Source organism: Globicephala melas, chromosome 1, assembly GCF_963455315.2.
Source record: "Globicephala melas chromosome 1, mGloMel1.2, whole genome shotgun sequence".
Lineage (NCBI taxonomy): Eukaryota > Metazoa > Chordata > Mammalia > Artiodactyla > Delphinidae > Globicephala > Globicephala melas.
Window position 1 is genome coordinate 67,449,198 of NC_083314.1, and position 17,096 is coordinate 67,466,293.

Below are 17,096 nucleotides of genomic sequence, written 5' to 3' on the forward strand. Positions count from 1 at the left end.
GACTATCCCTAGAGTGCCTTCCAAGACATTTCATGTGCTCAGAGTCTGAAAGCAAAGCCATGTGGAGTCATAGAATTTTACAGCCGGTAAGGACTTCAGTAATTTTTTCATCTATGGATTAGAGAATCTGGAGAAGACCTTAGCGATCATCTAGTGTAGGGATTGCAGGAGCCAGGGGCCAGGCAGGTAACACAGGTAGGTGAATGAGCCTGGTGCGGTCTGTACAAAGCTGCCCTCATACCCTGAAGCCGTTCAAATTCAAAGACTTTAAGTACTCCACGGGCCAAGCAGAGTACTTCTGTGGGTCCCATTTGGCCAGCACTTTGAACCCCAATTTGTAATCTAATGGCTCTCACCTGTAGGATCTTTTTCAGAGTACACATTTCTCCCTTATCCCATATTTTGGCCCTTGTGTGGGTTGTAAAACTCCCACAGAGGATTCTAACTGCCCCACCCCTGCCCAGCTGAGAACCACTAGTTCTAAGTCCTTCAGCCCACATAGGCTCAGTGGGCTCAGGTGATGTGTCCAACCTCACACCACCAGTCACAGCAGAGCCAGGGTTACGCCCCAGATCTCCACATCCCCACTCAATCTTTATGATGCTGCGTTTGCCCACTGCTGTCTTGTATTCTGACTTAACCAGTGACCCCAGGATCTTCCTGTTGGCTGCCAAGGATTAAAAGATGAATAATCGGTGCTCCCAAGGAGTCTTGTGGGGGATGTGCCACATCACGCAGATAAATTGCCACGTTGTACGTGCTGTCGAAGGTGTAGGGGCAGAACCGAAGGGAGCATAGGAAAGGGCCCTGTGAACTTCCGGTTGTGTGTTCCAGATGTCAACCACTCGGATGAGTGGGGACCAGACAGTGGTGGGGAGGGACATGGCTCTATGCCACCCTCACCCACTGTCATCGGCAGAGCGGCTGATGCCATACCCTTTAGAATGTGGGACTTGAAGAGATTGGTTTATTCATTTTCATTCATGTGAACAGATGCCAGGAAGGCAGGTCAAAGTCAATAGGTTAGAGACAGAAAGAGAGGTGGAAGTTCTGGGACAAAAGTGAAATTTTGCAAAGGACATTCACATTCATTCAAATAACTATTTAGCAGGATCTACTCCGTATCAGGCACTATGTGATACCGCCCTAGGTTCTGGGGCAAAGCACTAAATAAGCCTGTACTTTCATGGCAATTACACTGTAGCAGGCAAGACAGACAAAAACGAAATGAATACACCAGGTAGTTTCAAATGGCAATCATTGTATCAGGAAGAAATAAGACAGGGTGAGGTAATGACCAGTGTCAGGGCTTGTGGGTGGGGAAGGGGCAGGGCACCGGCCCTCCAAGCCTGCTTTTAGCCACCACACTCCAGTCTAATTGAGCCAAACCTGGCCAATAAATTCAGCTTCACAGCCATGTGAGTGGCAGGGCCGCTATTCCTGGACCATATGTCTGTACAGAGGGATTGGGGTTGAAAGGTCAGCTGAAAGCTTTGGTCCTGGCCAACTGGGCTGTGTGCAGAGGCCAAGGCCAAGTTTGGCTTTGGGAGCTATATTAAGCTTGCCAGCACTGGTGAAGCTGAGCGGCGTTGGGGCTTGGGTTCTGGAGCCACACGGCAGTGACACTTTGCCCAATTAACTAGATAACACATGATATCTAGTGCTCTTAGTGTTAGCCACGGTGAGCTGGACTCTGGACACTCTGGATAGACGATTCCTATGCATCCTGCCTTTCTTGCCCAGGATTGAGGCTGAGTGGGACTTGTCCGGGAAACATGTGCCTTGTGTGACCTGGGTCTAGGGTAAGTGCAATTTGAGGGTGAAGGGAAGCGCTCAGTGTGGGGGCAGCGGGGGGGGGGGTGTCTCGTTCTGTGCTCTGTCTTCCCGGTGTTTGAGCTTCTTTTTTTTTTTAACTCTTGTTGGATTTTCAGTCTTGAGGAATAAAGAGAAATGAACTGATACTCTGGAGGCAGGAACTGGGTAAACTTTTGCAAACCACTTTAACTTATATTTATCTCAGTTCCCTTTCCTCTATTGTGGGGTAACACATTTTGCCCTGATTACCCTACAGGGATTTTTTATGAATATCAAAGGAGAGGTGGATTTGAAAAATCACTGCTTAAGCACTTATGATACTCTATGGCAATAAGGTGGTGTTATTAATATTATTATTATACCTAGGTGCTATATCATACACCTAGGTGATATATATTATGCAACTGTGTGATCATAGGTTCAGGCATGTGTACTTTGTTGTTGAAAGGTTCTAGAGAAGTTCATTTCAATGATCATTCATTGCACTAAGCACTGGAGATCTAAAAAATGTTTAAGACTCAGTCCCTTCCCTGGGGAGTATCTAAGTGGAGTGAACAATTTCCCAAAACACCAAATATATAATTGAGAAGATATTTATGCAGCTTTCAGACAGAATGATCTAGATCACGTTTTTCTGAGTGTGTGTGTGTGTCTGTGTGTGTGTTTAATGCTGCATTTGTTAAGTGTGATATCTGTTGGCTCGACCCCGAAGCAGGCCCTACCTTTGGAAGGCTCCCGCCTCTTTCTCCTCTCCTGACCCAGCTGCCTGACCTGGGTTCTGTCCCTGATAATTCCTGCCCAGGTAGTGCTTGATAACCAAATTATTATCCTTTCAGATGCTTGCATTTTTACAGAGAATACTTTGATAATAAGAATTGCAAATGTTAGAGCTAGAACAGACCTTAAAGATCATCTGTTTAATGATTTTTTAAAAAGCCATAAAGTCTTTCTTTCAAGTGAAAGTATGTTTGGAAGCCATTACATGTCAAATAAAAACAGGTCTGGTGAACTAGAGGTGGGAGATATGAAGCCTTCTTACTCAACCTTGCCACCCCCCGCCATACACACTCTCTGAGCTCAAAAACCACTGCTGTAGTCTGTGGATGAGGAAACAGCTTCTCTAAATGAAGTCACCCAGTCAAGATCACACAGCAAGGAAGTGGCAGGTCCAGGCTCTGTACTCTTTTAGACAAAGACCCTCACTCGGTTAAAGAAAGGCCACTCTAAGGAGACCACTCATTGGAAGAGGTGCGCCTGCCTGCAGCCTGCTTGTCTGGCCACGTATCTGCCTTGAGTGGAATAACTTGGGCTGAAAGCCGCTCAGAAATGTGGCTCCCAATGTTCTGTGATGGCTCCAGGGCATCTAGGATGCATTCAGTCCGTGGCTGAGAGGACTGCAAATGGAAGACAGGCCAGCCAAGTGTGTTCCTCTCAGGAGCAGCCGGCCGCCTGGTACATCCCAGCTCTAAAGTGCTCACTTCAGCAGAGCTGCTTCTAATGGAACAAGACAGCTGGGGCCGCAGCACTGGGGACCATGCAGCTAATGGGTTTGAGCTCCGGGGGCCACCTTCGATCTCATCTACCATTGCTCAGATCCCACGCAAACCCCAAGCCAGCAAAGAGGCTGATGGAGATGAGGGCATCAACTCACCTGTCCCAGCCACTGCCTCCTAATGCCAGCCCAACTCAGGAAGAGAGGGGGTGTCGGAGAGAGGCTTCCAGGAGAGAGTGGCCAGAAGCAAGTTGGTTCCTCTGGGTGCTCATTGCCAATGAGGTGGGGCAGGAAGCAGTCAGGGCAGGAGCGGTCTGGGAAGCTCCTGCCACACAAGACAGACAATGTGGGGAAGGAGGAATGATGACCTGAGATCCAAGAGCCCGGGGTTCCAGCTCCAACCTGTTAGATCTGGGAAGGCACCTAACATGGTACCTGGGCAGGGGCAATAGGCTTGGTGTCTCTCTCCTTCAGTCTTTCCCCATGCTGCTGCCTCATACTTTGAGGACCTTTTTTCTCTGCTGTAAACCTCATGGCTCCTCATTGCCTCTCAGATTAGATCCACTCTCCTTAGCCAGGCAATCAAGTACAGCCCACCTTCCAGCCTTGTCTCCCATCCATCCACCGGACACAAATACCTGGGCTTCCCTTCAGGCCTTTGTTGGTCAAAACTTTTTGTCCATCACTGGCCCATCCAAATCCTACCCGTTTTTTAACTTTTTTAACATCTTTATTGGAGTATAATTGCTTTACAATGGTGTGTTAGTTTCTGCTTTATAACAAAGTGAATCAGCTATACGTATACATATATCCCCATATCCCCTCCCTCTTGCCTCTCCCTCCCTCCCTCCCCATCCCATCCCGCTAGGTGGTCACAAAGCACCATGCTGATCTCCCTGTGCTCCCCGTTTTTTAAAGCTGTCAAGTCCCAGCTCAAATGCTCCTTCCTTCAGGACATCTTCCCTAATCTCACTTGCTTTCTTAAATTATCCCAACCAGCTTTTAATCTCAGGAATGGTCAGTTTCTTGAGTTAGTGCCTGTGTCTTCTTCCTTTTTGTATCCCAGGATTTCTGAATGAACTTAAGAATAAACCACTTTACAGCTGAATTTCCTCATCTGAAAAATAGGAAAACCTCATAGGGTTGTCGTAAGGATTAAAATAGCTAATTAGCGCTGAGCAAACTTTCCTTGGACGGTAGCACCTACAGTAGCAAGAACAATAATTACTGTTCTGTGATTGCTGTGGGCTGGAGGTGGTGGATCTGGTCCTGTTGGAGATGGGAGTGGGAGAGGAAGGTGGGTGAGGGCCTCCTGAGCCCGAGGTGACGGTGTCCTCCTCCTTATTCCCATGACCTTTCTTATCCATCTGAGGATTTGCAGACAAAGTCATGGTTAGCTAGAGGGCTCTTTTTTTGGGGGTCATCTCTTTCATGGGGTGGAACTAAGTGCTAATAACTATTTCCTTGAGGCACTCAGAATTCCTAGCCCATACTGGCCCTCAGGCCACTTTTGCATGTGGGGCTCTGGAATTAATTTTTTCCAAAGCTCCCAGGTGTACATCTGGGGTTGAGTACCACTGTATTACACCAAAACAAAACAAAATACTGAATATAAGACTTAGAAGTCTTGCCTTAGCCTTGTATAAAAAGGAGGGAGCAGGGGGAGGGGGGAGGAGAAAGAGGAAGAGGAGGGAGAATTCTCTCACCATGGACGTGTTTTCATGCCTCCTATGAATGAATTTTTAAAAATTCCTGGTGACTTTGATTTCAAAGCAAGGCCTTGAAAGCTGTCTTTTCTTTTTTGCATCCCTTGCAGCATTTAACCCAGAGCCTTTGCCCACCTCCTATGCTCAATAAATATTTGCTTAGTGAATTGAAAAGCTAGTAAATTTAGAAGGAACCTAACTCAGGCTCTGTTGTATTTTAGCTTTTATTGATCATTCCTTCTGTCCCAAAGGCCTTGAATAGAGAAGAAAATCCTACCCTTGGTTCAGTTTGGGAATTACAGTCACTTCAGTTAGGCAAAAGTCACATAGACCATGCAGAAGCCAGTGGACCTTCCCTTAAACCCCCAGATATTCACCAGGTGCCTCTACCGGGCACTTAACTCCCACTTACTCAGCACCACTTTTGTTTGAACTTACTTGGAAGTGTTCTTTGTTTGGGGGCACGTTCCGACTCCTCAGTGAGATTTTCATCATTTTTGAGGAATGACACACAGACCTCCGTTTCATATCTCCCTTCACAGTGCCTAGAACATTGACCTGTACCCATGGGTACAGAAACACTGCTGATTGGATAACTGGCTTGTATTTATTTAACTTTTCTTTGAGGAATACAAGACACGTAGAGGCAGCTTCTCAGTCATGTCCCTAAGAGCACCAGGAGACAAGGAAGGGGTGGCGGTGAGGAGTTAATGTTAACTTGTGATAAGGGGTGAAGAAAGGGATACACACATGTTCGTTTATTCAGCCATTCAGTTCTATCAACTCCCTACCACATGCTGGGTTCACGTCAGGCACCCGGAAGACAAGGCAGATGGTCTCTGGCTCTAAAGATTTTATATTTTCATGGAAAGATATTTGTTCCTTAGAGACAAGTTCAAGAACATGATCCGGGACTTTTAACCTAATTTTTGGTGCTATTGCAATGATTTGGGCATTTGGCTTACCATCCTCGGTAGGCTTGTTGAGATGACCACTACACGTATCGTCTCTTCCACGTTACTGTGAACGTCTTAAGAGTGTGCATTTTATTTACCTTTGTATCCCAGAGCCTGGCACAGTGCCTGACATGGTGAGTGCTTGTGAATGACTGTTGGTTCACTAAACGGATGGATTTGCATATTTTCCTTGGTTCTCTCCTAGTCTAAGTCTTTTGCCTGAGGGCCATAGCTCCCCTTGGAATACTGCTGAATAGGCAGGATGTAGTTAATAAAAAATTAAAAAATACACAGAGGACTTGTCCTAAGTGTGCTGTTCAGTGTGGATTTCTAGCTCAAATAAAACATGAGTAAAATGAGTAAAAGCTGAGAGCTCTGATGTAGATGTGTTGTGATTTTCGGTTTAGGTTTTGGCATTTAGAAATGACTTCGTTCCTCTATGCTACTCTTTTTCTCCCTTAAATTCACATCCCTCATAGGCAATTTTAGATACTCTGTACTTGGAAACTACTTCTCGAAATAGAACCCACTTTTTTTCCCTCAAGGATGGCCTTATTGCTTTCTGCCTCAGGGATTGGGTTTACCCTGGCTCTGTGTTTTATTGTATTTTTTTCTCTCGCAGCTAAATGTGGTCAACAGTGTCAGCATTTCAGAGGACATCAAACCCTTACCAGGGCTTCCTGGCATTGGAAACATGAACTACCCATCCACTAGCCCTGGATCTCTGGTTAAACACATCTGTGCCATCTGTGGGGACAGATCCTCAGGTATGTACAGAAGCAGACACTCCTCCCAAGTGCCCCATGCAATGGGGATACCAGAGAAGACACCTCTTCCATTGCCCACTTGGCTCCTTTGTACCCAACGAGAGAAAAAGGGTCTTTGAGGATGGTCCAGCTTGGGGCCCAGGCTGTAAATTTCTGTCACCACAGCCTTAATGAATTTAAAGCATAATTTCATGTGGTGAGATTAGATTTATAGAAAACATTTCAAAAGCCCTTCCCTGGAGTTACTGTGTTGCGTGTGTATCTGGGATAGAGAAGCTGTCGTAATGAGCAAGTATCTCAAGCTAGAGTCTCTTTAATTTTTAAAAAAATATTTTTTTATAATTCTAAAAATAATATCCCAACACAGGAAATGTGGGAGAACTAGAAAAGTACCAGTGAAAACAAAGAGCTATCTATAGTGTTCCTAACAAAATAAACCCTTTGATATTTTAGCGAATTTCCTTCTACAACATTCTAGATTTTTAACATGTTTCCATAGGTGGAAATAAGTGTGTTTTCACTGATTTTATCTTCTTTGATCCTTTTCCATTTTTGCCCAAATTATTTCTTTCCTGACTTGTTTCCCTACCTCTCCATCATTCCTGCCTCCCCACTCCCCATCTCAACAATTTTGATGAATTTTGAATCTCTGATTTGATGAATGAGGAAGATTCTTTTCTATAGTTGTCTATGACGGCTGACAATATTTTCTCATCTTTTTATGGTCACCAAAGTCCCTGCAAAATGTGACTCCACTGAAAGTTCCAGGTGCCTGGAACTTAGCTACACAGCTGATGTTTGCTTGTTCTCAAAAAGTTGTTTCCAAATCATGCAGACTTGACCATTGCCATAGCAACTTAATTCCAGCCCCGCTGATAGAGAGTTTTTTCTGCTATGATTTAATTGAAAGTTGGGCAGTTCTTTCATATATGGAAGAACCACGGGAATGACAAATTGGTCCCATGTTTCTTAAAGACAAATACTTCAGAGCTGAGAGCATTAGGTTCTTTGAGCCCAAGATAAATCCTGTATTTATTATGAGTTCAGGAAATTAGTGTAGTCAACTGATTAGGCACAGACTAAACTTCATCAAGCAGGCTATCTCTAGCCACCATTGCATCTTAGAGTGGCTTCCTCTGAAATGTAAGCTCCTGGGATGCAGTTATTTACACTGGCTAGTTCTCAGGGACTTCAAGTTCACTTCGATATCAGCCTAAATACAACCAAATTAGAACGTCATGTCAGGTCTATAACTAAACAGCATCACATGTCATACTCAAGAATCAGACATAAATATGTTTTGAATGATCTATTTCATTATATTTTTCAAGTCCCACAATTCCAGTCCATTGAGCATAGCTGCATGGTGTGTAGTATTGGGAAGATTTCTACTTAGAAAGAGTATGGTGATTGATTCTTGATGCCTATGTGGGCATGGGTATGGTGGCTCTCCTGACCAAATTAGCCATCTCTGGCTGGAGTCCTGGAAAACTGGATGCATGGAACAGGTAATAAGGGCAATGAAACATGTAACAGATTATTCTGGATCAAGCAAAACTACCTTCCATCAGATCTTTATGTCACATCTCAAGATTATATGTCATATTATGCCATAAAGATCATAGCCAGTTTATTCCTCCAATAGGCAGTAGTATATAAAAAATTTATAACTCAGGTTCTTGTTCATAGTTTATGATAGAGGATAATACTTTTAAGTGAGATTCCTAAGTCCTTGGGCTTCAATTATGGGGAAATATGTGTGAAGCTGAGGTTCTTTTCCTGCTAGATAACACGTAACAAGCATAAATATTTTTATTTCTTATGTATACTGATGTCTTAAATGAAGGCAGAACATTTTGCTTAACTAAACATAAGAGTTGCCCTATTCAATAAATGTAAGCAAGATCTTAGGTCAGGACTTTTCTAATAATGCTCTCTGGAATTGGTGACTCCAGAGAGTCGCTTCCAGAGGGTAGACACGAGGAAGGGCATATTTACTCTGCCTTGGTTTGGTTCCTGTCATCAAGCCTGCATTCCCTGCTTTGCTTTCTGTCCCATTGCCTAGGTGATGCGCCAGTTTCCTAGGCGAGAGCCAAGGGGTTCTTTTGCATGAAAGACCCAAATAAACACAAGAATAACTTATGGAATGTCCTTTTCTTGTGACCAGGAAAGCACTACGGTGTGTACAGTTGTGAAGGCTGCAAAGGGTTCTTCAAGAGAACCATAAGGAAAGACCTCATCTACACGTGTCGGGATAATAAAGACTGCCTCATTGACAAGCGTCAGCGCAACCGCTGCCAGTACTGTCGCTATCAGAAGTGCCTTGTCATGGGCATGAAGAGGGAAGGTGAGGTTCCCCACTACCCCTCCCTCCACTCGGGGGAGAGCAGTTTGCATATAAATGATGGAAACAAGTGCAGGACATAGGAAAGGGTCCTGCTAGGCTGGACTATGTGGAAGAAGTTTGAAGCGGAGCGGGGAATGACTTTGGGTACCATGATTTCTCGGGTATTTCAGTTGAATGCTTCCTGCCCTGGTAAGTGTGTACCCCCGAGCAAAGATAGCAAGAGCATCTTCCTCCTCCATGTTCACCTATCCTCTCCTGGACCTCAGATGATGGTCCAAACTGGACCCTCTCCCTTGCTCTTCCAATAGCCAGACAGCATCAGAACTGAGGTCTCGGGGTCGCTGTATGCTGCCCTGTAATGGGACATCAGTCTGACCTTCTGGGCAGAGCTGACTTCTCCCCTCTAATCCTCACTCTGGGGAAGCTTGCTGGTTTGATTAATCTCTCTGGGCTTTTATAACCTTGGTCTGCTACAAATCCTCTGAGATTGGTGTATTCCAAAGTCGTTGGGGATTATTGGCATTACCAATAATCAGACTTTGCCTTCTCATTCAGAGAGATCGTCATCACGCGTTTTTAAATGTTACATCTTTCAAACTTACGGTGTGGGTGAGCTGGGTTGCTGTAGAAAAAAAAAAATCTGAAAGTGCTTTGTGTTTATGTACAGATCAAAAAGTCTTTCTGTTAAGTAATACAAATAACCTGAATTGGGCAGTTAATTAGCTGGTGAACTCAAGCAAGTACAGGGTGTAAATGGTGAATCTTAATAGATTTCAGAGAAAGGAGGTCCTGCCTCTCTCTCTAGGAAATGGGAACAAGGCGTTTAGCCACTCCCAGGTGGCTTCTTATTCTTGAAGAACTTCTTTTCTGTGAGGAGGGGGGAGGCTGACTAAAAGGACCAATGAAGAAAAAGTTTGAGCCCCTTCTAAGAGAGAATGCTACCAAGAAGGAAAAAAAAAATGATATTCCTAGCATGTTTGAGATGGAGGTGGCCCTTGAGAATAACTTAATAACCCTAACCATTGTACAGCCAAGGAAACAGGCTTGGACTGATGGAGTGAGTTTTCCAAGGTCCCCAAGGTAGGTGATGAACAGAGACTAGGACCGCTTACTCCCAGATCAGAATCTCAAATTGACAGACCCCCAAATCTGTCCTCCTAACCTGTTCATCACACGGTCCTCCCCATTTTAGGAAATAGCCATTTTTCAGTTGCTCAGACCAAAAGCCATTGGACACCTCTTTTTCTTTCATACACCACATTCAATGGGTGAGGAAATCTTCTCTCTTTCTCAAAAGATGTTCAGAATCTTTCCATGTCTACTATTTTTACTGTTATCACCAAGCCACCACTCTTTTTAGTAATAATACAAATAGCCTCCTGAGAAGTTTCTCTGCTTCCGTCTTTATCTTCCTTCGGTCTCTCCTTATCAAAGCAACCTGAGTAAGGCTTTGAACAAGTGGGTCAGGTGAAGCCTTTCCTTCACCAAAACCCTCTGATGCCTTCCCTTCTTACTCAGAAAAGAAAGGCAAAATTCTGGTCATGACTTCAAGGTCATACATAGTCTGGCTGCCCCATGTCTCTCTGCTCCAGCCTTCCTAGTGTCTTTGCTGGGCCATCAGGGGTGCTCTCACTTTAGGGCCTTTGCACTTACTGTTCTGTCTGCTTGGACTGCCCTCTTCCCAGGTACCTGCATGACTCACTTCTCCTCCTTCGTACCTTTACCTGATTGTCAACTTCTTGATAAAGCTTTGCCTGACTACACTGTCTCAGATTGCCCCAAACACCCTCATACTTCCCAGTCTCTTTCCCACAGCACTTACCACTATCTAACGTACTTTAAACTTTTGTCTGCTGTCTGTCTCCAAGAACGCAGGGATATTTTTCCTGCCTTTTGTCCCCCCAAGGCTATATCACCAGTGACTAGCACATAGTAGACATTTAAGAAAAAACTGTTGAGAGAATGGATGAGTGATTTAAACTAAATATCGGAATCATAAGTTTTAGTAATGCAGGAGCTTCTAAAAAGGATTCATTCACTCAGTCATTCATTCATCAAGTATGACTTGAGTGACTACTTCATGCTTGTGTCATACTTGCTGTAGAGGGGTCAACAATTTTCTAGACTGGAGCATGTGATGTGAAAAATCAGCTGGTAGAGACTGTCTCCTCTTCACTGGGATAGAATTGATACTCTTTGTAGCTTCCACCACTCTGATAGTCAAAACATAAAATTAATGCCCCCAAAGTGTGTCTCTCATCAGCATAGAGCATGATTGCTGCAGATTGCAAATCACTTGTACTCGATTCTCCTGCCTCACAGTCTAATTCTGATTCTCAAAACTCAACCTGAGGGCTTCCCTGGTGGCGCAGTGGTTGAGAGTCTGCCTGCCGATGCAGGGGACACGAGTTCATGCTCCAGTCCGGGAGGATCCCACATGCCGCGCAGCGGCTGCGCCCGTGAGCCACGGCCACTGAGCCTGCGCGTCCGGAGCGTGCACTCCGCAACGGGAGAGGCCACAAGAGTGAGAGGCCGCGTACCGCAAAAAAAACCAAAACAAAACAAAACAAAAAAACCCACTCAACCTGAATATTTCTGGCTCAATTAGGGTCAGAGTGGTTCACAGAGCAAATGATGGGAAGCGTGGTTCTTTATTTTAAGTCAAACAGGGACATGTGGATTGTAAGAGCATGGGCAGTGCTTCTTTTAAAACTAGTATTATTTATGATTCTTTCATAGCAAGTAGGGTCCAGTTTTGGTTCCTGCATTAAAAAAAACAAATAATGTGGAGCAACAGGAATGATGAAAAGCTGAGGAATAAAGATTAGGAAGGGGAAAGGGGCTCTCTGAGAAATTGCTAAAGGAATTGATACTATTCGCCCTGACAAAGAGAAGGCAAAAAACGAATCAGTTCCTCATCTCACTATATCGAGGGTTACTTTTAAAAAGTTACTGGACAGCCTTTCCTTCTCCACTATCATTTCTGGCCTTCATTTACAGAATTTGGGGCTCAGTTCAGGCACTTTCTTGAGGACAAGACTAATAAAATCCTGGAACAGATAACTGAGTGATACTATGGAATTTACATTCCTAGAGAGTTGGACAGACAGAGAGAGATGAAATTGGGGTGGGCTCAGAATTCACCTGCCTAAAACCAGGGTACATAATGGTGAAGCTGGAGTGGACATAAAGCTGGAGTGTCTGATGTAACACAGTCATTTCCTGAAAGAAGAAGCAGAGGTTCTGAGAGGCTAGGGGTCTTGCCTAAGCTTACATGGCAAGCTAATGGCAGAGTGGGTGTATCACTGGGACCCTCTGACTTCCAGGCCACCAAACGATCCTCAGGGGTTCTGGGGAAGTCTATTTCCATAATTTTGGATCATATAATGTGGTTTGGGTAGTAAGAGAATGGATTATTTTTGAGGCAATTTGTGGTCGGCACTTGACATTCCTGTGGGTCTATTAATCCAACCAGCCCAGAGCCTTGGAGTCAGGGGTAAGCTCAGGAGGCAGCCAGCCTGGGTCTACATGCTGGCTTCACCACTTCCTAGCTCTGTGACCTCAGGCAGGTTACCTAACTTCTCTGTGGTTCATAGCATTTCAGAGGGTTCTTGTGGGCGTTAATTATGAAAAGTGTTGGGCATAATTCTGACACAGAGAAAGGGCTCCATACATTTTGGCTATTTTAATACATCACAATAAATGTATGTTGGACTAATGGAAAATCCTGTTTTAGGTCCCACTGGCCCCTCAACGTACCCTGATGTACTGAGTAGCTGTAGCTCAAAATGCGCCATAGAAGATTTGCTTCAACAACAGATACATGACTCCTCATTGACGACAGTAAGATTTATGTCACAAAAAGGAGAACTGAATAGCAAAGGATCACTCAGTGAATTGCAAAATTGGAATTAGAATCTAATTCCCTGAAGCCAAGATTATTTTCTTTGGAGCGTGAAGGTTATTTTCCTCTACAAATCTGTAGAAGAAATCAATTGAGGGCCACAAGAGGAATTTGGTTTGCTTTCCCCCATCTTTTCAAATCAAGACAAATAGATGCCCATTAACCTACCTTTAAAAAAAATTAATACAAGAAGCATTCAACTTTAACCAGCAAATCCAACTGATGATAAAAACACATATGAGAGTTTCTGTATGTTGTCAGTGAATGAAGGCTAACCAAATGGACAGAAAGAAAGGATGAGGGGAAAAGAGAAACAGGGAGAGGGAGGAAGAGGCCAACAGCAGGGATAGAGAGAGGACCAGAGCAGAGCCCGAGAGTGTCAAGAGAGGCCAAGGGGAGGGGAAATGCTACTTTTCAAAAAACTTTAAAATAATTGTTTCGTTTAATCTTCATCAAACAATCTCAGGTAAGTACTATAATCCCCACTGTACATATAAGGAAACTGAGGCTTTGTAAGCTGAGTACCATGTCCGACGTTCCTATCTAGGAAGCGGTCGGGCCCATTTTGAAAAAGATTTCTTTGACTCCAAGGTACATGATTTTTGCTCTTCTCGTATTTTGTCCTCTCTGCTCTTTTTCTCGTCCATTTCTTCTTTTTCTTACTCTCCTGCTTTAATCTCTCTTTCCTTTCTTCCTTTACTCCTTCCTTCCTACCCTCCCTCCCTCTCAACCCCTGAATATCATTCTCATCTTGAGGTTTCTTGGTGTGTCTCTATTAGAGACAGTGATGTATCAGCCAGATTTGTGCTGTCAGACCCTTCTCTGACCTACTTTGAGAGATCAATAATATCACTTGCGTGACAAACTAGATGTCCAGCATCCAGTCCCAGTTCATTCCCCAGCCTTGTGGCTCAGAGAGTAGGAGGAGCCTTGGAAAGTGGACAAAGGGGAGGAAAGGAGAGGAGATGAGACGTAGAAGTTGCTCGTGGAATAGCTGTCACCGAGGTCCCTCTGGGCCACTGCTTAGAGGATAATTTTCTCGATTCTTGGGATTTAGAAAATGTGTGCCAATACTGAATTCTGCTTATCGCTACTGGGAATAAGAAGATGGAAACTGAAGCTTTCGAGAGGATGGAAACTAACCCCATAGAGACTGTTCTCCCAGTGAAGAGCACAGAATTGGGAAAGGGGTCTGCCTGACATTCTAATGTATAGACCCAGAGGGTTCTTTGATGAAAACCCTAAACTTGGGGAATCTGAGAAAATTCTAGCCTCCACCTTTGCCTGTGTACCCTTCCCCACCCCCCAAATCAGCTGCTGATTCTGAAATGTCATCTAGGTGACATTATTCCACCCTTTCACTTACTAAATACCCACATGGCTCCCTGAAGATCTTCCCTGACAAGTCAGATCAGGTGATGCTGTGTTCAGGCCGGTGCACTAGGGGCAGACCTAATGGGACGTGAATGCCAAGAATGATGCGCAGGATCTGACAGAGGGAATTTTTAGAGTAATGTGCTCGTTACCTAACTACTGCATGCTCCCGGTTTATTAGAGATAGCAGGTGGAGGAAGGATAGGGGAGACAGCATGCAAGGAGACAGTGGCTCATTAAAAGAAAGGGCAGAATTGGAGGTTATTAAAGCTTAAAAGGCACATTTAGAGTGGTCACCATAATGAACTGGAAAGACTATGGACTGAAAAAACCCATAGTTTGGCACAGGCATAAGAAAACAGCTCAGCTCTGCTTTCTTGGTTTCATCTGTTAACATGACAGCATCTCTGATTCATTGCCACCATGATGCCCATTTTACAGAGGAGGAAAATGAGGCTTAGGGATGTAATTAACCTTCCCACAGTTGTCCTGGGCATATGGTAACGTCTGCACGTCCTTGTCCCTGCCAGCTGTGCAAGAAGAAAGGCAGAGAAGCCGGGAGCGGGCTGAGAGTGAGGCAGAATGTGCCAGTAGCGGCCATGAAGATATGCCCGTGGAGAGGATTCTGGAGGCTGAACTTGCTGTTGAACCAAAGACAGAATCCTACGGTGACATGAACATGGAGAATTCGGTAGGTGGTCTTAGATCTCCATCCATATCCTATTTCTTGGAGGGGGCTGGAGATGGGGAAGGAGTATGTTTGAGTCCTAGAACCTGTCCGTTCAGAGTACTTTGTTCCTTTTTTAGACAAATGACCCTGTCACCAACATATGCCATGCTGCTGACAAGCAGCTCTTTACTCTCGTTGAATGGGCCAAGCGTATTCCCCACTTCTCTGACCTCACCTTGGAGGACCAGGTCATTCTGCTCCGGGCAGGTAAGGGATACCAGGGCTCCTTTCTTCTTGGGTTGCCATTTTGAAATTACCCTTGGGATCCTAAAACAAGTGACCTGATGGAGCCGTAACCCATCCAAGCTGTGCACCTTGCTGAGACAGGATAACCCTATCCGAGGTTGTTCTTTTTTATATTATTGGTAAGCTCTGAAATTTGGATGGCCCGCCCCCAAAACTTTCATTTCCAAATGAAACACTGTTAATGGAGGAGTAAGACTCTTTTTCTTTTTTTTAATATTTAAATTTTCTCTTTTATACTTAATGAAATTTTTATTAGTTTCTACATGCATTTTATTATCAGAGAAAAATAACTTTTAAACACACACATAATTAAAAAAACAAGGCAGGTTTACAAGAAGGTGAGAATTTTCTATTTAATGAGATTTTTCTGTCCATTGGTTCTCTTAAACTGCTTCCTAGAATCCTTTTAGTGACCAAGAAAGGCTCTTTTTCCATGCAAATTTTATGCAGCCTTTATAATTTGCATTTAATCTTCAAAGACAGTTAAACAATTGTTATTCAAGACAATCTGAAGCTGTGCCTCATTAACTATTATGAAATTGGAAAATAGAGATATTCCCATTTCACAGGTGAAATAGGGGAAGCCAAAGATTTTTGCTCAGGCTTTTACTAGAAAGATTCCAGGGTCCCTTCCTATTTTAAGATTCTACATGCTATCATCTCTCTAGCCTCCCATTTCTGGGACACTGTGCAGTTGACACAGGCCAAATCTCCTCTTTGTCATGGAGCCAGCAGGGACATTTCATGAAGATTCGCTGAGCCTGGGGAGCCAGTCCACTTATTTCATCCCTATTAGATAATGAGCGATCCCTGAGTGTCGATGGAAAGCTACATGCCGTGCTGGGTGCTACTAAACAACGCCTAAGAAGTAAAACCAGCTTGTCATGTCCTGGGGGCAGACACTGCAGGGTATACTCGCTTTATCTACCATGGCAGCTAACACAGTGACCGTTACCGTTAAGTGTTCAATGCATATTTGTTGATGGACTGGAGGGAAAAAAAGAGTCCTTGCCCTCAAGCTGCCATTCTGCGCTGCATTGGAGAGACTGTGGGGGAGGAGCAGACCCACGAGTCAGGGGACCCCAGTCTTACCCTTTGTTCCCTCACTAATTAGTGGTGTCGTCTGGAACTAGTTTTTGACCTCCCTGGATTTCTGGTTCTGCTTTTATTCCAAAGGATAACAGTACATGCCTTGGGTGATTATCAATGAAGCAAGGGTGTGGTCAGGTTTCCCTCAAGGCCTCCTTCTTATTCTTGCAGGGTGGAATGAATTGCTGATCGCCTCCTTTTCCCACCGCTCCGTTTCTGTGCAGGATGGCATCCTTCTGGCCACGGGTTTACACGTCCACCGGAGCAGTGCCCACAGTGCTGGGGTTGGCTCCATCTTTGACAGGTGGCTCTATTCTATTTCCGGCGCTTGTATGTGTGTGTGTGTACACATGTGTGCATGTGTGTGTGTGTACCTGTGGGTCGTGCTGGGATGTAGGATGGACAGCCCAATCAGCTGTACTGGCTGGAAGCAGAGACCATTCAGCACATGAAAACATAAACCTGGGGAATGAGAAAGGGATTAAAAGAAACGGTTATCCAAGGAGATGGGGTCAGTCAGAGGCCAACAGAGTTGCTGGCAGATGAAAGACCCTATTATCCCTAAAGGTTTCCAGGGAAGAGACTGTATTGTTGACATTACCTAGTAAGGTGGGAGTGGGGAGTTTGAACTGCTTATCCAAGGGGGCCTGGATGGGAATGAGGGTTTAGG

General features: G+C 44.5%; 1 protein-coding gene across 2 annotated transcripts in view; it reads left to right on the top strand.

The window, feature by feature from the left end:
* RXRG (retinoid X receptor gamma) overlaps positions 1-17,096 on the top strand; it is a 103,057-nt gene that overhangs the window by 77,204 nt on the left and 8,757 nt on the right. For both annotated transcript variants that reach the window (XM_060286201.1, XM_030848243.2), the window contains exons 3-7: positions 6,592-6,736; positions 8,904-9,083; positions 14,892-15,052; positions 15,169-15,298; positions 16,598-16,730. In XM_060286201.1, coding sequence (XP_060142184.1) covers positions 6,592-6,736; positions 8,904-9,083; positions 14,892-15,052; positions 15,169-15,298; positions 16,598-16,730 — 749 coding nt within the window. The remainder of the gene's footprint in view (positions 1-6,591; positions 6,737-8,903; positions 9,084-14,891; positions 15,053-15,168; positions 15,299-16,597; positions 16,731-17,096) is intronic.